Source organism: Culicoides brevitarsis, chromosome 3 (assembly GCF_036172545.1).
Source record: "Culicoides brevitarsis isolate CSIRO-B50_1 chromosome 3, AGI_CSIRO_Cbre_v1, whole genome shotgun sequence".
Classification (NCBI taxonomy): Eukaryota; Metazoa; Arthropoda; class Insecta; order Diptera; family Ceratopogonidae; genus Culicoides; species Culicoides brevitarsis.
The window spans coordinates 20,215,980-20,237,195 of NC_087087.1; the positions used below are offsets into that span (position 1 = coordinate 20,215,980).

Genomic DNA, 21,216 nt, shown 5'->3' on the forward strand with positions numbered 1-21,216 from the left:
AATTTATAGCTAATCTTTGGGAGATGCTCGTGTTTTTTTTGTTTCAAAGACTTTATGTTATTGTAAGACAAATTGTATGCATATATTTTGACACTAGGTTATGAAATTAAATATCATTTATTTGCATTTATTTAAATTTCGGATTTAAAACATAACGATTTTTGTCATAACGGCAAGATTGTTTTAAATTTAACTATCAACAATGGATTAAACAAGAGGTAGTATCTTTAACTATTTTTATAAAATAGTTTTATATGCATGTTTAATACAAAATGGAATATCACAGAATAAAATTCAAACATAATTATGTAAAAAAATATTAAGGACGAAATTGCATCGATCCAATTTATAATATCTTAGTTATTAAAAAAAAAAATTATTTTAAATATAATAAATTATCTTGTAAAATTCCTGATTGAAACACAACAAAAAAATGTAACTGTTTAAAAAAAAATTTGTTTTATACTGTAGTTTCTCTAAACACTACGGGAGTATTGTCCTCAGCCTTGCAAGTATTTATTGCGTCAGATTCTGATGGTATCATTTGGACATAATGTGTTCTATTGTATCCTCCACTATGAACATCATCCTTAGCTTTACGTTGAATCCACAGTGTATTTTCATTCATTAATTTCTCGATGTTCTTAATAAGCTCGGGATCTGCTGACTCTTTTATCTCTGCACCTACCACATTTTAAACAATAGTTATTACTTACATGAAGAGAAATAAAAAAAACATGTAACGTGTCGAAATGTTTATTTTAAACTTCTTAGTGTGCTGCAAAACGTTGATTAGTCAAAAACGAAATAATAATTGACAGATATATGTATGTGTATTCGAAATATTTATTTAAGCCGAATTATTGCAACAAACAACAAATAAAAGATAAGTAATATACAATTAATCTTCAATTTTTCTTAAAATAATACTTAAAACAATGTAAATATACTAATTAGGATATTTAATATTATTTATTTAAAATAACAACAACAAAAAACTAAAATTCGAGGGTCAAACATATGTGCGAAATAGTTTATTTAATTATTATTATTATTATTGTAATAGTTAACATAAAAATATATAATTTAGTATACAGTGCGTAAAACTTATGCTTAAATGATTTTAACAAAAAAGGATTTAACATGCATTTAAATAAAACTAATAAAATTATACTATCAAAAAGAAAAACAATAACAACAACGTTAGCTGATGAGGCCATTAAATTTAATTATTTCACTTTATGTCGCATGAAGATTTTGATAAGTGGTTCGATAATATAGAATAGGATTACAGAAGTATTATAATATTTGTTAAGACTAGGATTGATTGTGGTTATAAATTCTTGAAAGTTCACAAAATACTACAATTTTTCCCCGTACAACAAGGCGTGTCAGTTATTTCTTTTTTTCTAATGTTTTTCTTCCTACAAATTTCATCATTAATAGTCAAGACATGGTCTAGCTTAGTCTTTGAGTCGGCATTGTTTATCAGATCTCCTGGCACTTTCCTTGTTTCATCTGAACATTCTGGAGAAAGTTGCTGTAGTTGTTCCAAGCGCGATTTTAACTGAGTCGGCGAAACACCTCCGCTTGTCCGACTCAGGTTACTGTTATTTAATAAATTATTAATATTACTCGATATTTTCACAGCCAAATTATTAGGATTTGATTCTGGATTTGTGTGTGTCTCACCGTCATTTATTTGTAATCTTTGTTCACCCGAGGAGTCATTATCACGATTTGTATCGCTAGAATCAGACTCTAGATATGGGGAGTCAAAGTCCGGTGACTCGGGCGTGTATGGATCTTGTTTGAGATTTATGCCAGAAAATGTATTGAGATAATGCGAGTCTATGCGGTTAACTATGATATCATTAGCTAGAAGAAGGCGTTTGGAAATTAGTGTTCGACGTTCAATGGGTTGTTTTTTTATTATATTACGACAAATAGGACATATGTTATTTGTCTCTTCAGTCTGTAAAGTTGATGCGGCATCTAAGAAATGGCTGAGACGATTTGGACTATCTTTGGCTCGTAATAAATTATCGTCAGAATTGTTTCGACTGTTGTACAGAGAACACATGCAAACACTCAAATTTTCTGCGTCGATAACGTGAATACTTATTGGGGATCGAACCGTGCTACTATTATTACTACATTTTATTTGGCCACTATTCGCATTAATTGCGGGACAGCGATTTGACTCTATATTGTTTTGGCGATAAAGGTGTGCAAGATTTTTCATGAATTGATGCCTGCACAAGATACACACACCGTTTTCATAAATAGGAGAAGATTGTTGTTGTTGTTGTTCTTTTACATCAACTACTGTACTAATATAATTGCTATGCAATTTTGCAATGGAAGGCATGTGATTATTATTTTTGTTGTTATCAAAAACTTTATTAATTAAATTATTATTACTAGCAACAAGTAGTGTATCGCTTGCATTTTTTACTGAATTTTCATGCTCACCATAACAACTAACTATACCTTGTTCTATTTTTATCCTTATGCTGAGGTAGACAGGCTAAGAAAACAATCAATATGCAACAACAGTCAAAATTAGTTCTAAAAATCTAGAGAATTCTGAAAAAGAATCTCACCTTGTGATCACCCATACAAATACTCTCCCCAATTATTCCATAAATTGGTGGGTCCTCTTCCTCATCAATAATAAGCTGCTTCGCTGCCGGACTAATTAAGACACGATCACACCACGAAGGACATCTCGTGGACATGTAATTATTCGGAAGCTCACTGTTTTCCTCGTATGGGTACGATGGAGCGAATGTGATTGGGTATTCATATAAGAAGTCTTTGATTGGTTCAAGTTCCAGGTCGAATTTCCTAAGCTAAAGTTATAGAATTTCCATGAGTTAAATAATGCCTTTCTTGATAAATCATCGACTTACCCATTCTTCTTTAAATTTAGTTTGATGCTCTGAATGACTAAATTCCTTTTTGCCTACTGTCAAAATGTTATCACCATCCGAATTACGATAATGTACTTTTGTATTATCGCTTTTTGCATTTTGCACTCTATGCATTGTTAAGTTCTCCGTCAATTCCTGAAACAAGAGTATAGTTGTAAATTATATTTACAAATTATAAATTATTATATTAAAGGACATACTTTGATGACACCTTCTGTATCGCAACGAAAATTAAAATCACCAAATATAAAGTAAGGAACAACGACATTCAAGTCATCTTGATGGAATCTTAAAAAAAAAATAATAGCAAACATTATCGGTGTAACATCTCACAATGTTATCAAAGAGAAAAGCTTCAAGTACCGTTCTAGTGTATGAAGGAGAGCTCGCCTTCGACTTTTACAATAAACAGATGGATACTCTTGGCAAGCCGCCAAATTTGATGCATCGTGAAATAAATGTATATTAACAAGGTCAAATATTGAACCGTTTACAGACCATCGCGTACGCAAAAATCCTTTTCTAGACCATTTGCACTGTAGAAAGTTTTTTAAAAAATTATTTAAAAAAAAATAAGGCCGCTCCAAACGAAAATCAAAAATAAAGTCCGATGCCCCATTTTAAAAGTCAAAAATCCAATGGGGCAAAATAAAAAAAAAAGTTAAAAATTTCATCAAAATTGATCGTTTTTTGTTGTATTTTCATAATTTTTCAAGACATTTTCAAAAAAATTTATAAAAAAATTTCAATTATTTTAATTTTTGTTTTGAAAATCATATTTAAACTTGAATTTTCTTCTCTAAAAAAAGTTTTTCATAAAATTACTGAATTTTTTTTCAAATTTTTTTGACAGTTTTTTTTTATGAAATTTTAATTTTTCAATTTTCAACTTAAAATGATCTTAAATCAATTTTTAATTTGAAAGTTTCAAAAAAGATTATTAACAAACAACAAACATCAACGATCAAAAATTGCTAAAATTTTGTCATTTTGTATGAAATAAGTATTTCAAAAATTTTTTTTTTATTTTTTATTTTATTTTTAAAAATTTTGGACTTTATTTTTGATTTTCATTTGGAGCGGCCTGATTGAATATTTTAATAGATGTATTACCTCCGGGAAAAAATTTTGCGGAAACTTGGATTTTTCTTTTGTCGGTACAGTTTCAATGTTACCCGTATGTATATTTTTTCCACTGACTGGCTCCCACTCATGCGTTAGAAAATTCCACGTTTTCAGAGACGTTATTGATTTAGATATAAAATAAAGATTTCCAAGAGCCTGTAATTATACGAGAAAAAAAAAATTGCATAAAAATGTATTTTAATTGTGCTTTGAAAAATATTTGAATGAACAAAAAAAAAACAAAGATAATGAAGACAACGATAAATCATAGTAAAAATTTACCGCAAAATTTACCTAATCAACATGAATACTTTACATTATACACATGTATGACACAAATCTAACTTTAGATGAAATGTCAGCGTAAGAATAATTATACTTTATATTACTACTACTATCTGTATGTATTCTATCCATCGCGTTTTGCCGAACATTTATATGAGTTGGTTCAAGGTTTCAATTTGCGTCACAAAAAAAAAAGAACAATAATAATAAAAGACATTCCTCTTCCTTCTTCATTACCTATATGTTTTCTTAAATCAAAACAGAAAAAAAATACCGATGGAAAAATGACTTTGGTGTACTTACCGTAAAATGCTCTGCCGAATTGTAATCCTCGTCAAGGAAAACTCGAATCCGATCAAATTCTTGGAAATCTTTTGCTTCACATAACATCTGTATGAATTTTTGCACATAGTCCATTGATTTTTCATAGGTCTTTCCACCGACCTCTTGCAAATGCAGTCCAATGAAATCGGGTTGCATCTTCTTTACGTGTGAAACAAACTCTTCGATCCATCTTTCCAGTAAGTTTGGCTAGAAAAGTGATTCTTATGAGAAAATATTTTTTTGCTCTTATTGGTCAACTGATGGAACGTATTCTAAAAAGTTAATCCTCTTCATACATAGTACCTATTTTTTATTGAAAAAATACACACGATATTTTTCAACTCATTCACACTATCGTATGTATGTAGTTTATTTATATTTTTATGTCTTGTTGCTTCGTAAATTGAACGCATGTAGATCTATATACCTAATATTTACACGCAAAATAGGTACATATTGAAACGTGTAATAAAAGTAGGGCACAGACTAAGGCGTCCAGACTTTTTGTATCCTTCGGTTGATCGTTTAACCGCAAAGTTGATTCCGTACTCTTGCTTAAATTTTCACTTCGAACACAGTGAAGTTTACTTCGAAAAAAAAAAAAAATATGTATCTCCAGTCATAGAGTGGTCGCCTTAGTTTGACCAGAAAGCTTATCAGACTTTAAATTTTACTTAGTGTGATTGGCAAGGGCCACAACTCTCGCCACATCGAAGGACTTACTTCTTCGAAAACACTTCCGCAGTTTGCCGTGACTAGAAGGGTTTTGACACAGTTTTCTTCCATGACTTTCTTCGTCCCGTCGTTCAGAAATATTGATAAATCACTTTTTTTTTCTTTTTCAACACTCTTGCTACATTTGCTAAATATGACACAGACACACACACAGAGACGTAAATTGAATTGAACTTTAATTGTTTTGATTCTAACTTGTTACTTTCATTATTCACACATAAATTGGAATCACTGTTGTACCAAACACCACGTCAAGAATTGGCACATTGATTTTGTGTATTTTTCCGCGGGTCATTCGAATTTTTACATGATTTTTTAGTTGATTTTTGATTTTTAAGTAAACATCAAATTCTTGTGATGAGCAGTGAACGAGGTGGAAATCACGAGGAAATCATGCGGAAATCCATAAAAGTGATAAAAGTCGCCATCTGCTAATTCAGTTTTGATACATTTGAGACGAATGAAAGTGAACTGTTCAATTTCAGCCGACTCAAAGTTACTCATGCCACTCACGGGTCACTCATGCCACTCACGGCACTCAACCCCACTTGCAAAAAATAATTTCCGACAAATCCCAGTGCAAAAAAAAAAGAAACATGCCCCAGGTGACAAACAACAACTTCTGACCGGCCCCAGGTGACAATCAAATGTCGGTACGTGACCCAGCTCACAGAAAATGGTTTTGTACATTTCCCAGCTCACAGAAAAAAATTCTGTACAAACACTATGCTCACATACGGGTTTCTGTAGAGACGTACAGACATCATCGTACCGTGTACGTGTATAGAAACAGACATCCAGCCTGGAATAATGGAAGCGATATTGGAATAATGGAAGCGATATTGGAAGTAATGGAAGACAGCTGGTGATGTTTTTAGTTTGTCAGTCAGTCTGTTCAGGACACTTGCCGAAATCAATCGCTTTTAGCCAGCAAGTCTGAAGTAACGTGTGAAATTACTGATAAAATGTCGAAAACTAAGGTCTGCATCGTCGGCAGTGGCAACTGGTAAGTCCTTGTGTTGTGGAAACCAAAATTTCTTTGGGCAAAATCACGGCAACCTTGAAAAGTGCAGTCCTTATGTAATCGATGCAATTGCATTTCAGAAAAATGCACTTGCGCGAAATTCATAGTTTCAAAATGTAAAATTCACATTTCCAAATGTTATTTGTTCTTTCGAATTTCGGTCTGAATTCCAAAGCCTACTAAATTTCACCTTGTTATGTGCAATGTTGCAGCAAATTATCTATTCAGACAATTATATAATTAAGAGGAATTAGGTACAAAGTAGTATTTGTAATTTTGTGTTGTGTTAAAGGTTTAACAACATGGTCAGATGACAGTAAATAATTAAGTATTATTTCGTTGCAGGGGATCAGCGATCGCCAAGATTGTCGGTGCTAATGCAAAACGCTTACCTCAATTCGAAGATCGGGTAACGATGTACGTGTATGAGGAAATGATCGATGGCAAGAAATTGACCGAAATCATTAATGAAACTCACGAGAATGTCAAGTACTTGAAGGGGCACAAGTTGCCCGAGAATGTGGTAAGTATGTATTTCATTTTCGCACCAAGTAGAAGTAGATGTCATAACAAAAGAAATAATTGAACGAGACTCAATATTATTATACATACATGCATATTTAGTACATATGTATATCTGTTTGACCAAGTGTGGCTTTGATGAACTTTGTATGGCTATAAACACACACATTTTGGCTTGCTAAATTTTTATAACTGTCTGATAACAAGATACATATTTGTACATATCAACCGGTTTGCTTTGGTTTTAAACATATTATCATCATCTTTGTTTCATTGCCGCTCTTTATTTAACACTTGGACTATTGTACTGTGATTAGGTTAGTCGGACCAAAGTGCATCAACGTCTTTGTTATCTCATTTTTTAACAGTTCCACTGAGAAACTGACTTATATAATATAACAATGAGTACATCGTAATTGTATTCAACTATACAAAAATATTATCAATTTGAACTTGCTTCTAAAGGTTATTTTTGAATAAAAATACCAGATTTGCTTTTGTTTCTGGTAATTGCTTAACAGAACAAAGACAAACAGACCAGCTTTGATTAGAAAGGTCTGACCTTTATGATTTCAAAAATGGAAAAATCGAGTTCTTTTTAGAAAGTTAAAATCAAAATATTTAAAAAGTGATTGCTACAAAAACCTAAACTACCCATATTCCTACTTAGAAAATATGTAGGTATATTTTTGTTTTTCAAAAACAATTTTAATTTTTTCTCATCATGAAACAAGTTTAAAAATAGAATTTGCGATTTTTATCTAACTTAAAAAAAAAAAATTGGCATTTATTTATCATCATTATCATTTTTGTCATTCTTGTATTTTTAATTATGTGTACACGTGTTGTTTGTTTTTCCTTCACATTGATATTTAATTTAAATGTACTATCTCGAAAATATCTAATAGATATAGCTATTAGGTAATTATGTGCATTTGTAAAGTACAAGGTCAAATAGCGTGTTTGCTATTTTTTCTTTATTTACAAATATTGTTGGATGCGCTCCACTAATAACCGTTACAGTAAAAAAAAATATTTACCTAAAAACCAACATGTAGATTTGTGCTTTTTAAATTGAAGATGGATTTGATAATCAAATTTTTGCTTTGTTTTTGTTACCGTAGGTTGCAGTTCCAGATGTTGGTGATGCCGCAGACGGAGCTGATATCCTCATTTTCGTAGTGCCACACGCTTTCATCAAAGGATTGAGCACTAGTCTTAAAGGCCGCATGAAGCCAACTGCTGTCGGCCTTTCTTTAATTAAAGGTTTTGACAAAGCCGAAGGAGGCGGTATCGCTCTAATTTCTCATTTAATTACTCAACATTTGGGAATACCTTGCAATGTCCTGATGGGCGCAAATTTGGCAAACGAAGTAGCGGAGGAACATTTCTGCGAGACTACAATTGGATTACGTGACATGAAAATGGCTGGAATTTTCCGTGACCTCTTCCAAACACCGAATTTCCGTGTTGTGATTGTCGATGATGTGGACACTGTCGAAATTTGCGGAGCGTTAAAGAACATTGTTGCCTGCGGTGCTGGCTTTGTCGATGGCATGAAACTCGGAGATAATACAAAAGCAGCTGTGATTCGTCTAGGTCTCATGGAGATGATTAAATTTGTCGATGTTTTTTATCCTGGCAGCAAACTCTCGACATTTTTTGAAAGTTGTGGTGTTGCAGATCTTATTACAACATGTTATGGTGGACGCAATCGAAAGGTTTCAGAAGCTTTTGTCACTTCTGGAAAAACTATCAAAGAGTTAGAGACAGAAATGTTGAATGGCATGAAATTGCAAGGTCCCGAGACTGCAGAGGAAGTTAACTATATGTTGAAAAATAAGAACATGGAAGACAAGTAAGCAGTTAAATACTCTTTATTATTTGTTATGTGATTTTCATGATTATTTGCAATTTTAGATTCCCGCTTTTTACGGCGATTCACAAAATTTGTACAAGTGTTATCAAGCCGACCGAGCTTATTGAATGCATTCGTAATCATCCAGAACACATGTAAGTTTTTTTTTCCTGGTGATGACGGTGAATGGAATTTAGATTTTCTCATAAATATGTACTTGAATTTATTATTCTTATTACCTATGTAAGACTACACCAACATTATAATGCTTCTCTTCCTGATCTCTTATGTTCTATTAACAATTCCCTATTTTCCCAAGTTTAAACACAATTATCATTCTACACACATTCCATGCTCATTTCAGTAATCATTGAAATTGGCAAAAAATTATTATTGTTTTTTTCGCTTTTTATTATTTTTTATTTTTTTTCCTGTAGTGCAAAATAGTAAACATAGATAAATTTAAGAATATATAGAAAATCCTAGGTGATGGTGATATGCATGTAAATATCTATAGTTTTTTTCTTATAAAATAATTCTTTATTTTCTAAAAACTTTTGAATTATATAAGCATGTCCTTATTTTCAATATTAATTTGCTTTAGCTAAAGTTTGAAATATTAGACTGACAATTATGGTGGTTGATTAAACCTTTTACTATCAAACTTATTTCGTTTTACAATTGGAATTTTTTATACGAAATCTAAATTCAAATGTTTTTTTTTAAATCATTACAATTATTACAGAAACACTTACGTTGGTCACCCTATGGAAATGAAATAATTATAAGCTAATACATAAATATCTGGCTTAATTTTTTTTTTTTATTAAATTTCACAACTGAATGTAGCAAAATTACAATGTTGTATCTAAAATTATTATTTGTTGTATTGTTTTATTAAGTATTTTGTTTTTGCCTAACAGAGAATATTAAATTAATAGAGTGCCTTAATTAAAGTAGCTGGTTTCAAGCCAATGAAAAGTTGTACCTAATCGACTATTTAATACGCTTCTTTTGTTTACACAAAATACATACGCTTTTTTAAGAAAAATATTAAATGCAATGCAATTTTTGTTTTTATAATTGAAAAAAAATATTTATATTTTTATAGCATTTTCATCTCATGAGTGTAACTAGACATTTTTTTCTTCTCATTGATACTATAGGAATATATCGTTTAAATTATAATTCAAAAGGCCAAAATTTAAGTGATACAAAAGAATTTATCAAATACGTACAAAATAGTTTTTAAAAAACTATAAGTATAGCACATAAGAATTAAAAAATTAATATTAATATATGTATGTACATTTTACAATATTGCGTTAAATTCCAAAGAATTGTTATAGCTATTTTATTATTGTAAAGTTTAAAATTGGTTTAAAATATGTATCTGTGTGCTGTACTAAGAAGCTGCTGAGAAAAAAAAACTAAACTAGGAGAAAATATATTGGAGGCGGTTATTACACATACAAATCATCCTCAGTTCATTTTTAGCTGAAGAACTACAGCGGAATTGGCAGAAAATTGGCTACATCGTATCATCATACAAAACAAAAATAAATTAATTCATATTGACACAAACGTTCATTTAAAAAGAGAAAACTAAATTTTTTTTTTTACAAATTGTCCTGTCATTTTTCTAGGTAATAAAAATACTGTTCTCATTTAGTCGTAATGTTGTCTTCATAAAAATTCGCAATTGTTACTTAAACGTTAAACTTTCTACACGCCCTTTATAAGAAAAAGTTATCACTTGCACCGATTCCTCCAAATATATAAAAAATATTGTAAGTAATTAACAACAAGAAAACTAAAAGACCGAGTGGAAGTACATTCAGAGTCGATCATTAACAATATGTGTAAAGTTTTATTTTAATATAAAAAGAAAATATTTTGTGAATAAATGAAAACAAAACATCTACTCCTCTGTTTATTCATATTGTACATTCGTCCATAATATTACCATAAATGTTTGACTGTAAGTACCTATTTAACAACGTATGTAAATGCTTAAAAAGATTCTGAGAACCCGTTTTTTCATTGCAGGCAAAAATTCTAAGACATCAAAGGACGTAATAGGAATCCGTATCATTTTTGGGATTCGTTAGTTTCTTAACAAGAAAAATATATCAATAAATATTTCTTTCAATTAACGTTCTTCATTTATTTTTATTTTTTATGTCTGAAGTTTTCAACGGTGCAATTTTTTTCGATTTTGTATTTCAAAACCAAGGATTATAAACGCTAAAGAACGACCAATGCCTTTTAAAGAATCATTTTGGGAGAAGTTGGGGAAAATTTCTTGATAAAATTACTCATATATTGCTTTACATATTTTTACCTGTTTGGATCCTCAAAAAACCCTTCAAAGGCGTTGTGCAGTTCATGTATAAATTTAACGAAGATATTTTTTAAAGAATGGTGTACCAGCGCACATAATTGATGCTTATGTCATTCCAACTACCCTGTTGATTACTTATAGTTAATGTTAATAAGGATCCTCTTTGTTTTGTTCAAAAGTTAAAATTATAAACATCGGGTGTTGTAAAATTCTTTAAGGTTTACAGCTTAACTAGAGTGTGATAAAAAAATACTTGGTAAAAGAAGACTGAAAACGAGAAATATGGAAGATCACAATAATGAGACAACTGTTGATGCACATGAAGCTCCAGAAAACAACAAAAAACAAAATGGAAATGATGTTGGTGACGCTTGGGGTACAGGAAGGTTAGTAATAGCGCGCATGAATGAAGCAAAGTAATTCGTTGTCACGAAGGATATCAAGGAAATCCTTGAGTTTCTTTGTTGCATATGATTTGAAATAGTGGCATGTTAAACAAAGAAAAGTCAAATGATGCATTGTGTTGCAGACAGTGCTTTACGTTCAGTAGTTTTTAAACGGATTATGGATACAACTACCGAATTCAATAATACTATAATAAATTCTAAGATATTCTTTAAGTTTGTAATCAACTAGAGAAAATTGTAAGAAATATCTTTATATTTTTCATTTATAGGACATCAAATAGTCACCAAATAGCAAGGATGCCTGTTGAAAGATTTGGGTCAGAGTACAATATGAATCACAAAAATCGCGGTTATGCTCTCATCTTCAATCATGAATATTTTGATGTACCATCATTGAAAGCCCGATCGGGTACGGCTGCCGATTGTGATAATCTGGTCAACACACTGCAAAACCTCCATTTTAATGTTCGAGTTTTTAAGGACTTGAAATACCGTGATATGCTCAAAGAAGTCGAGGCAGTTGCTGGAATGGACCATTCAGACAACGATTGTATATGTATTGCAATTTTGAGTCACGGAGAGCTGGGATATATTTACGCCAGAGAAGGACAATATAAGCTCGATAGTATATGGAGTTATTTTACCGCAAATCGATGTCCTTCACTCGCTGGCAAGCCGAAACTCTTTTTTGTTCAAGCATGCCAAGGTGACCAGTTGGATGGAGGAATAACAATGATGCCAGATCGCACTGAAACAGACAGTGGAAGTACTGGTCTCAGCTACAAAATTCCCATACATGCAGATTTCCTGATTGCGTACTCAACAATCCCCGGGTTTTATTCATGGCGAAATACAACCAAGGGATCTTGGTTTATGCAATCTTTGTGTTATGAGCTCAACCAGCATGGTAAGAAATATGACCTCTTGACTCTATTAACGTTTGTTTGCCGTCGTGTAGCTATTGACTTTGAGAGTAATACGCCAGACACTCCATCAATGCATCAACAAAAGCAAATTCCATGCATAACCACTATGATGACCCGACTATTGCGCTTCAATGACAAATAAAACAACAACTCATTTCAATTCATTCTCAAATTATTTTAGGCTGCTCCTGAAACTTTTTTTTTATTATTGCTCCACTCACTTTTATATTTAATTGGAGCGATTATTCGTTTTTTCTTTTGTATTCATTTTTATACTACTTACTCATAAAATCTTTTTATATGTAATTGTTCCGAAAAATACACAGTTGCATTTCGGAAACCGCGATTTTTTTTTTATTGTATGTTCACCGTGATTTTAGCAGTACTGCAAAATATTTCATATAGTGTAAAACGATTTGAACTTTATGTATATCATCATTATTGAAAAATTATCGAAAGCGACTTTAAAAAAATAAGATGAAACAATGTGAGTAAAATAACGTAAAGCTATAAATCTAAGAAACTAAATTTAAGTATCTGAAAGAGTTCCAGTAATAAATATTACCACAATTTATTATATGATCAAATAAAAAACATTTGTTTTTTTTTCTATGTAAATACCCTCTCTGATTCTGGTCGTTTACTTAAGAACCCATTGTTAAAATCAGCTGCACTCATTTTGTTTTTTCTATTGTTTCCTAAGATGTAAACATTTACGGCATTACCATCTGCACAAAAAACTTTCAAGCATTTTGATTTGTAAGAGTACTTTATAAATCCTGGTTTATTTTGTTCCGTTTGGGGTGTTACATCGAGAGAAATTTCTTTCAGCTTGATCAACTCATCTCTCCAATATGTTGTAATAAATTTAAACGAATAAACTGACCTATATAAGTTATACACATCTTTTGCAGTCATTGTATCCCATTTTACTTGTGTAAATGTTTCGTCAATTTTCGGTGCGTATGAAGCCTCCTTTTCATTCTGGATTTTGGCATTACGTAGACATTCTGAAAGATTATTCATGCATTCAATCAATAGCTTTGCGCCTTCTGATGCTAGATCATCGTGTATTTTAGGCATTAGATCAGTCTCACTGAGAGGAAACTCCCTTTGCAGTAATATTTCGCCAATGTCAAAGTGTTTCGGAGCAATTCGCATGATTGAGACACCCGTACTTTTGTCTCCATTTCGAATGGCATGCATTATTGGAGCTGCTCCACGATATTTAGGAAGCAGTGAACCATGTACATTTAACATTCCTCTAAAAAAATAGAAAAACTAATCAAGATGTCTAACAGAATTGATAACCCGGTACTCAGATATTTACAATGGAAACTTGCTAATCAGTTTCTCTGGTATCATATGTCCAAAGCTGACTACAAGACCTAAATGGTAGTCAAGAGAATCTTGATTTTTGATCTCTTTAAAGCTAAACAGCTTAAGTCCTTTTTCTTTTGCAAATTCTTTTACTGGATTATTTAGAGCACGAAAAGATGTTACTACGTCCAGAGTTCCGATATTTCTGCTAGTGTTCTTCCTATCAATGAAATAAGATACGTTTTCATCGAATATGTAAGACCGGTGTGTAAATAATTACCATTCTTCAAGTGATTTTAAAGAGGCAAGCGAGAATTTATCCGTCCCAAAAAAAAGTATTTTTAGTGATTTGTATTCAATTGACTTCGTTGATAAGGCAAATTTTCTTGCATATGTATTAAATCCTTTTGTTTTCGCCAGCCAAAAAGGTTTTGAAATTATTTCTAACAAAACTCGCATGTTCGATTGTTTATTTAAATGACATTAGCGTCACACACGAAAACAATTGGAACTAAATATTTAATAACAGCGTTTTCATTAACTTATCACATATTCGTATTTTAAATGTTTCTTTAATATTTTATATTTACTATTTATTTGTTTTTTTTTTTTTTTTGTTTTGAAAATCAATATTTTCATTCAGACATTAGATACCTTAGAAATTTTACGGTGAAAAGTATAAATGTACATATTTTTTGATCGGAGGACAGACAGACAGGCGATTATTGACGAATGAATAAAGAAAATAAACAAAGCAATTTTAGTTTATGAGTCTTGATAGTCAATAGAATTGATAGATTATGGAAGAGCAGCCAAAAGAAACTTATTACGCACTGCAAGTTGCATTAAAAACTTTAAGCGAGAGATGTGAGCAGATGCAATCCAGGTAAATATCAAACAGCATTTGACAAAAGTAGACCTGTTTTGATTTGTTGTTCATTTGTTTCAGAATTAAAGTACTCGAAGAGGAAAATCTAGAACTACGTACCAAATGTCTGAGTGCCACTTCACCCACACTTGATTCTATTCCAGATAGTATTCATTCTTTGCAATCCGAAGTAGTCCAACTAAGACAGAAAAACTTTGAATTAAATCAACAAAAAGAACAACTTGCAGCTCACGTCGAAATAGTGGCCACAGAAAACAAACAATTGTGGTCACGACTGTCAAATATTACAAAAAACCTGAACAGCAATGAAGATCAAGATGCTAAGGGACCAATGAGCCCAAGTTCACATCAAAACTTGATAAGATCTAAGACATTCACACAAAATAATCCAAATCCAAAACTTCGTGAAAAATTTAAACCAAACATGGAACCTGAGGATTTGATAATTGACGTTGCTACCTTTGCAATCCCGGACGATGCGACAAATGAAGAGTCATCTGACACTTTTAAAAAATTAAGAGAAACATTATTAGAACTGAAACAAGAGGCCTTAAAACAAAATAATATTTTACACGAAACCCGTACAAACTTACAAGAAGGTAAGGCCTTACAGGTATGTAAGAAGTGTGCATCAAGAAGTGCAATGTCCGAGATGTGCCAAAAAGAAACGGCAGATTTCGTTGATGTTGCTCTCAACACAACGGATCACATTGACTTTTTGGAGACTAAAAGGAAAGCAGACGCGATCAATTCAAACGACAGAATTTGTCCAATGTGTGGAAAATGCTATGCGAAAGATGGTGTTTTCGAAGAATTCATGGAACATGTTGAGACGCATTTTTTGGATATAGATGACAATATGTCGCTAGAAAGTCTAAACATAGACGAGCCATTTGGTTTTGGCTCAAATATAATCCATCAGTTTTAACTTCATTTTATTCAAACAATGTTCAATTATTATTATTATTATTTTTATTATTATTATTATTTTCTGCAAATAAATCTACTTTTAGCTAGTAATTTAAGTGTTATTTACTGCTATTGATTCTGTTTTAACATAATTCGTCGGGTTTTACAGCGGCAGTTGTAGCAGGTTTTTGAGTTGATTTCTGCATCAAATTTTTACTGAACCATTTTGGTCTCGGCTTTTCCATTTCAATGATTCTCTTTCCTCTCCAAAATTCATCAGGCTGTTCTGCCTTTTCTCCATCATACAGCACAACCACTTCATTTTCTACAGGACTCATCTTTAATTCTTGCTTTATTTTTTCCTGCATAATTTCTGTCTCCTTTCGAATATTTTCATAACATGTAGGGCACAAGACACCAACTTCGTAATGATTTCCGCAGCTATTACAAACTCTCAAATGTGTTTTTTCAGGAATCATTTTAGAGGAGAGACCAGGAGTGCCATATCTATTTTTCAAACGTTTTTCAATAGTTTTTCTATGCTTCGGAACTCCCCAGAGAATACCGTCACCAATAAAGTCTTTTACAGAAAACTGTTTCGATGGAACTGGGGCATGGTATCCCTCGAATGTCGCAAGACAACACATTTGATCTGAAATCAAAATACATACAAATAGTTAGTCTAAAGTCATAAGATGTAATAAATTTACCTGGAGGAGGGTGTCTACCGAGGATCATGGGAATAATATGATCAAGACGTTGAACAATATTTGTCAAACGATTAATAAGACCCATTTCCTAAAAATAATTAGATACTGCTAAACAATCGGCAAATATTCTCGTGGAAAAACACGGAGCGTGGGTTCAGCTCGGACGAAAACATCATCCTTCTGTATGCTTCGTGCACGCGTAACACCGTAAATTGGTATATCACGTACAGCCATGAGACGTACAACGTACCGAAAATCCGCAAATTTCTATCGAAATAATATCGATTTGTATTCAGAGGAAGTTCATATGAACAAAATATGTGTAGGATAATTTATTTTTAAGAATATTTTATTTAATTGTTCAATGTGTATTTACACAGGATTTACATATAATACTCATCTAACGTAAATGTGTTTTAAAGAAACTTAGACTTTCTTCTTTTTCGACTTTGTTGAATTATTATTAGGCTTACGTTTCTTCTGTTTCGGTTCTTCGTCATGGGGTTGAAAGTCCTCCGAGTCATCTTCTATTTCTCCATTTCCATATTTGCTTGTCAATCGATCCAAAAATGATTGAAAACCATTTTGACGCTCTGCTTGACGCTTCATCAACTGTTTCTCCAAACTAGACATTTGGCTTTTCATCTCTTCCGCTTCCTTTTCTTCAATTCTATATTTCTTGTGTCGTCGTGTTCGCTTCGCCTTCGGTTCATTAACAAATTGCTCGTATTCTGGCAGTTCACCTTTCTTGATCATCTCTTTTACTATTTCAATGATTCGTGGCTCACTCTTGATTGTCATGAAAGGAATGAACTCAAACATAAAGTTTATGCATCCTTTGCCATTCAAGTACGCCTTTTTTATGTCAGCCTTTTCTAGGTCAGAACCTATGTAGCCCTTTTCGTAGTTCGATATATCTTCATCTTTAATTGGCTTGAAAAAAAGACTCCAAGTCTCAAGCCAGCTGGAGCCGAAAGATTCATCGTCATCATCTCCGACAATTCCTTGCTCGTCATACAGTGCTCGCTTATCCTTGGTAGTTAAGGTGAGATGCAACTTTGTAAGTACTTTGAATTTCTCAGTCGCTACATCTTTTTCCTCTTCTGGTACACGATCTGGATGCACTTTTAACGCCAATTTATAGTACCCTTTTGTTATATCCTTCTCTAGGGCTGTTTTGTCAACTGAAAATAACTTGTACAAATCCTTCGTTCCGAAATATTCCTCACATTGTTGTAATATTGACGGCATTTTTACAGGTTTACAATTACTTAATTTGGTTGAAAAATATTTAATAAACAAGCCGGACAAGTAAAATAGAGAACATTTGTTTACAAAATTAAGTGCGCGAAACTTTTGACGTTTACACTTTCCTCCGATTGCAACGCATCCTAAGTGGTTTTAAAATCGCCGTTATTAAGAAAGGGCTTTTACTTATATTTTGTTTCTAGTCTAATTATAGTAATTTTTGTACAACAATAAAAAAAAAGTATTTGAATACTATTTACATGATCATTCTAATTTTTTTTTATTTTATACATAGGTAAATATTTGTTGAAAGTCAGAAAAGATGGTGTAAACCATACCAAGCTATTAGAGCGCCATTGCGGTAAAACGTGTAAGTACTGTTTCTCTATTTTTCATTTAAAAATTTGTTGGAAAGCAACTCACCATTTATCTCGAGATAAATCTCATAAAGGTACCAAATTAATTTCTGAAAATTGTTTAAAAGAGAAAATCAACTGTTGTTATACTTAAAATAATGTAAGTTTAGGATTAAAACTACTGATATGATCAAAAATATCAAAACAGGAAAAAGCACGTGCTCCGCCATATTGAATTTCACATTTTTTTGTTTCTATTTCAGATACATATTTGGTATATTAGTGGTTCAAGATGTCTGACCGTGATCCGCGAAATGAAGGTCGCGTATCTCGTAGCAGTGACGGCAGAGGTTCGCGCATTAGTTCGTATGGCCGTCGTTCGGATGAAGCAGGACAATTAGGACCCGATGCTATGAGAGCTTCCGGATCACGCCCTCAACGTGTAGGCCCTGGTGCAGTACCAGGTGTTGTGGCCCTTGATAGTTCTCGACCAGTGGTTCGTTATCCAATGTCTGCTGACACAGCAATTCAAGAAGATGCAGCAGGACGTGTACGATCTTTGGCAGATGATACCGGCGCACTTGGACGAGCAAAACCGACAGATATCGCACCAACTCCAAGTAAGTATCCAATAATTTATATCTTGTTCAATTTCTATAATATGTTCACAATTTTCTGGACCTCGTGGTATTTGCAGCTGCTGCAGTTCGCGGTAACATGCGAGGTCGTCGTGCTATGTACGATATGGAGGTGACTCGACCAGAGAGTGTGGCTGGTTCAAAGAAAGGATTAACTGGTCCTCTCCTTCAACTTAAAACAAACTACTTTAGAGTTCAACGCAAAAAGATTTGGGGCTTGTATCAATATCACATTGATTTTGCTCCTGAGGTCGACAGTACTGGTATCCGTAAGTCCTTGATGCGTCCCTTCAAGAATCAATTCAGCGGTTTCATCTTTGATGGATCTATGTTGTGGACCACAACAAAGTTGCAGAACGAAGTAACAAAATTAACTGCAGCCAAGGCTGATGGATCGCCCGTTATCATCACTGTCAAGCTTACAAAAGAAGTCCAGATGAATGAGAGTGCCTCTTTGCAGATTCTGAACGTTGTCTTGCGCAATGCAATAGAAAAATTAAAGCTTCAATTGGTTGGACGCAACTATTTTGATCCGATTGCCAAGGTAAGGCTTAATATAAAACAAATTTACCTATGCCAAATGAGTTACGATTTCGTCAATTTTAGATCGCCATTACGGATTTTCGTTTGGAGTTATGGCCCGGATACATAACCTCAATTCGACAACACGAAAATGACATTTTGATGTGCACTGAAATCTCATCAAAGATAATGCGTCAAGAGAACTTGCTTAACATCCTTCAGGACTGTGTCAAAAATCATCGGGAATACAAGGAAACGTTCTCTAAAATGGTCATTGGGAGTACTGTCTTAACTGATTACAACAACAAAACTTATCGCATTGATGACGTCGATTGGGATAGCTCTCCAAGCACTACTTTTGATACGCGTGATGGACCAAAATCTTTCATTGATTACTATCGCACTGTTAGTATATTACATTCACAAAATAGTTTTTTTTTAACATAATTTTATTATTACATATTTTGATTTCTCAGAGATACAATATTTCAATTAGAGATCATCGTCAACCATTGTTGATCTCTCGTTCAAAGGATCGTCAACGTCGACAAGGTCAAGACGAAAAAATATCTTTGATTCCAGAATTGTGCCGTGCAACTGGCTTTACTGATGATATGCGTAACAATTTCCGTCTTATGAAAGCAGTGGCTGAACATACGCGACTTGGTCCAGCACAGCGTGTTAGACGTCTGTTGGCCTTCAATCAACGACTCCAAAACACACCTGAAAGTGTAGAAGTATTTCGTGAATGGAACATGCGTTTATCACCAGACTTGGTCGACGTTACTGGTCGCGAGCTACCGCCTGAGAAAATTGTGTTCGCCAATCGAGATGCTAATGGAACTTTGGAAGCAGATTGGACCCGCGAATTCCGAAACTCGAAATTGTTTACGACTGTACCTCTAGATAACTGGCACGTGATTGCACCAAATCGGGCTAAACGCGAGACAACAGACTTCATAAAGATTCTTCAGGAAGCTGTTGCAGGAATGGGTTTCCGTATTGGACAACCACAATTACAAATGATTGAAAGTGATCGCAACGACGAGATCATGCATGCCATTGATAATTGTATCAAAGCAGACCCACAATTGATAATGATAGTCGTAACGAACAATAACAGCTCACGGTATGCCGCAATCAAAAAGAAATGTTGCGTTGATCGAGCTATTCCAACACAGGTTATGGTGTTGAAAACAATTACACCAAAAGGTGGAAACGTACGTGGATTGATGTCTGTGGGCACCAAAGTTGCCATTCAGTTAAACTGCAAGCTAGGCGCAGCACCGTGGTTTGTCAAGTTGCCATTGAACGGAACAATGATTGTGGGATTCGATGTATTTCATGATACCAAAAATCGAGCGTTGTCTTACGGTGCTTTAGTGGCATCTATGGATCTTCGAGAAAGTTGCAAATATTTCACTACAGTAACACCACATCGGAATGGCGAGGAGTTGGCCAACAATTTGACACTGAACTTTACAAAAGCTCTCAAGGAATACCGTTTGGAACATGGATCACTGCCTTCACGCATTATAATCTATCGTGACGGAGTAGGAGAAGGTCAACTTCATTACGTCGTCGAACATGAACTTGAAAGTTTCAAGAAAGAGATGAACAAACACTACCAGAATGCGGGTCAAGGCGAAGCTCGTGTTGCCTTTGTCATTGTGAATAAACGTTTGAATACTCGCATCTTCAATCAAGATCGGAATCCTAACCCTGGGACAATCGTGGACGATGTTATTACACTACCAGAGCGCTACGATTTCTACCTGGTTTCTCAGTCTGTTCGACAGGGAACCGTTTCGCCGACTGCCTACAATGTCATTTACGATACTTTGGGCTTGCCACCAGACAAACTACAAATCCTTACGTACAAGGTAATGTATTGACTTTCGATAATATGTAAATTATAAACCATTTAATGGTATCGCCTTTTGCAGATGTGCCATCTTTACTACAATTGGTCGGGAACGACACGCGTTCCTGCAGTTTGTCAATACGCACACAAGCTGGCTCAATTGGTGGGAGAGCACATTCACCAATCGCCCAGTCAAGCACTGAGTAAACAATTGTACTTTTTGTGATTAGATTTTCTGAAACTGACACTTCAATAAAAGTTATTATTACTTAAA

General features: G+C 33.4%; 8 protein-coding genes across 13 annotated transcripts; 4 read left to right on the plus strand and 4 right to left on the minus strand.

Annotated features, from left to right (window-relative positions):
- Window positions 1–338: 338 nt before the first annotated feature.
- LOC134833062 (inositol polyphosphate-5-phosphatase A) lies at window positions 339–5,763 on the minus strand. Of its 3 annotated transcripts, XM_063847237.1 has the most exons (9): window positions 5,394–5,763; window positions 4,650–4,877; window positions 4,050–4,217; window positions 3,300–3,472; window positions 3,137–3,224; window positions 2,916–3,071; window positions 2,607–2,855; window positions 2,494–2,530; window positions 339–684 (listed from the first exon to the last, which is right to left on the minus strand). In XM_063847237.1, exons 1-9 carry the CDS (start codon window positions 5,454–5,456, stop codon window positions 461–463), a joined length of 1,386 nt encoding a protein of 461 aa, XP_063703307.1. In that variant the 5' UTR covers window positions 5,457–5,763; the 3' UTR covers window positions 339–460. The 3 variants fall into 3 exon arrangements, with proteins under 3 accessions (XP_063703307.1, XP_063703305.1, XP_063703306.1); XM_063847235.1 differs by lacking the exon at window positions 339–684 and having other exon boundaries at window positions 1,013–2,530; XM_063847236.1 differs by lacking the exon at window positions 339–684 and having other exon boundaries at window positions 1,013–2,530; window positions 4,650–4,891.
- Window positions 5,764–6,272: 509 nt separating this feature from the next.
- Window positions 6,273–10,969, plus strand: LOC134836134 (glycerol-3-phosphate dehydrogenase [NAD(+)], cytoplasmic). Of its 3 annotated transcripts, XR_010162256.1 has the most exons (6): window positions 6,273–6,411; window positions 6,775–6,952; window positions 8,076–8,809; window positions 8,872–8,964; window positions 10,456–10,790; window positions 10,859–10,969. XR_010162256.1 is itself a non-coding variant. In XM_063851357.1 (5 exons), exons 1-5 carry the CDS (start codon window positions 6,371–6,373, stop codon window positions 10,869–10,871), a joined length of 1,059 nt encoding a protein of 352 aa, XP_063707427.1. In that variant the 5' UTR covers window positions 6,273–6,370; the 3' UTR covers window positions 10,872–10,969. The 3 variants fall into 3 exon arrangements, 2 of the variants coding, with proteins under 2 accessions (XP_063707427.1, XP_063707426.1); XM_063851357.1 differs by lacking the exon at window positions 10,456–10,790; XM_063851356.1 differs by lacking the exons at window positions 10,456–10,790; window positions 10,859–10,969 and adding an exon at window positions 9,555–9,860.
- A 314-nt stretch (window positions 10,970–11,283) lies between these two features.
- LOC134834138 (caspase-like) lies at window positions 11,284–13,071 on the plus strand. The gene is made up of 2 exons (XM_063848701.1): window positions 11,284–11,539; window positions 11,830–13,071. Exons 1-2 carry the CDS (start codon window positions 11,436–11,438, stop codon window positions 12,626–12,628), a joined length of 903 nt encoding a protein of 300 aa, XP_063704771.1. The 5' UTR covers window positions 11,284–11,435; the 3' UTR covers window positions 12,629–13,071.
- LOC134834137 (methionyl-tRNA formyltransferase, mitochondrial) lies at window positions 12,959–14,289 on the minus strand. Its single transcript, XM_063848700.1, has 3 exons — window positions 14,087–14,289; window positions 13,817–14,026; window positions 12,959–13,750 (listed from the first exon to the last, which is right to left on the minus strand). The coding sequence occupies exons 1-3, from the start codon at window positions 14,263–14,265 to the stop codon at window positions 13,096–13,098; spliced, it is 1,044 nt and encodes a 347-aa protein (XP_063704770.1). The 5' UTR covers window positions 14,266–14,289; the 3' UTR covers window positions 12,959–13,095.
- Window positions 14,290–14,361: 72 nt separating this feature from the next.
- On the plus strand, window positions 14,362–15,709 carry LOC134834502 (protein spindle-F). The gene is made up of 2 exons (XM_063849207.1): window positions 14,362–14,692; window positions 14,756–15,709. The coding sequence occupies exons 1-2, from the start codon at window positions 14,607–14,609 to the stop codon at window positions 15,621–15,623; spliced, it is 954 nt and encodes a 317-aa protein (XP_063705277.1). The 5' UTR covers window positions 14,362–14,606; the 3' UTR covers window positions 15,624–15,709.
- Window positions 15,650–16,474, minus strand: LOC134834503 (large ribosomal subunit protein bL32m). Its single transcript, XM_063849208.1, has 2 exons — window positions 16,315–16,474; window positions 15,650–16,256 (listed from the first exon to the last, which is right to left on the minus strand). Exons 1-2 carry the CDS (start codon window positions 16,397–16,399, stop codon window positions 15,748–15,750), a joined length of 594 nt encoding a protein of 197 aa, XP_063705278.1. The 5' UTR covers window positions 16,400–16,474; the 3' UTR covers window positions 15,650–15,747.
- A 169-nt stretch (window positions 16,475–16,643) lies between these two features.
- LOC134834152 (J domain-containing protein CG6693-like) lies at window positions 16,644–17,666 on the minus strand. Its single transcript, XM_063848720.1, has one exon. It carries the CDS (start codon window positions 17,563–17,565, stop codon window positions 16,741–16,743), a length of 825 nt encoding a protein of 274 aa, XP_063704790.1. The 5' UTR covers window positions 17,566–17,666; the 3' UTR covers window positions 16,644–16,740.
- Window positions 17,667–17,962: 296 nt separating this feature from the next.
- LOC134833599 (protein aubergine-like) lies at window positions 17,963–21,214 on the plus strand. 2 transcript variants are annotated; one of them, XM_063847965.1, is made up of 6 exons: window positions 17,963–18,078; window positions 18,182–18,538; window positions 18,616–19,100; window positions 19,163–19,483; window positions 19,555–20,961; window positions 21,025–21,214. In XM_063847965.1, exons 2-6 carry the CDS (start codon window positions 18,211–18,213, stop codon window positions 21,166–21,168), a joined length of 2,685 nt encoding a protein of 894 aa, XP_063704035.1. In that variant the 5' UTR covers window positions 17,963–18,078; window positions 18,182–18,210; the 3' UTR covers window positions 21,169–21,214. The 2 variants fall into 2 exon arrangements, with proteins under 2 accessions (XP_063704035.1, XP_063704037.1); XM_063847967.1 differs by having other exon boundaries at window positions 17,964–18,013.
- Window positions 21,215–21,216: the final 2 nt, after the last annotated feature.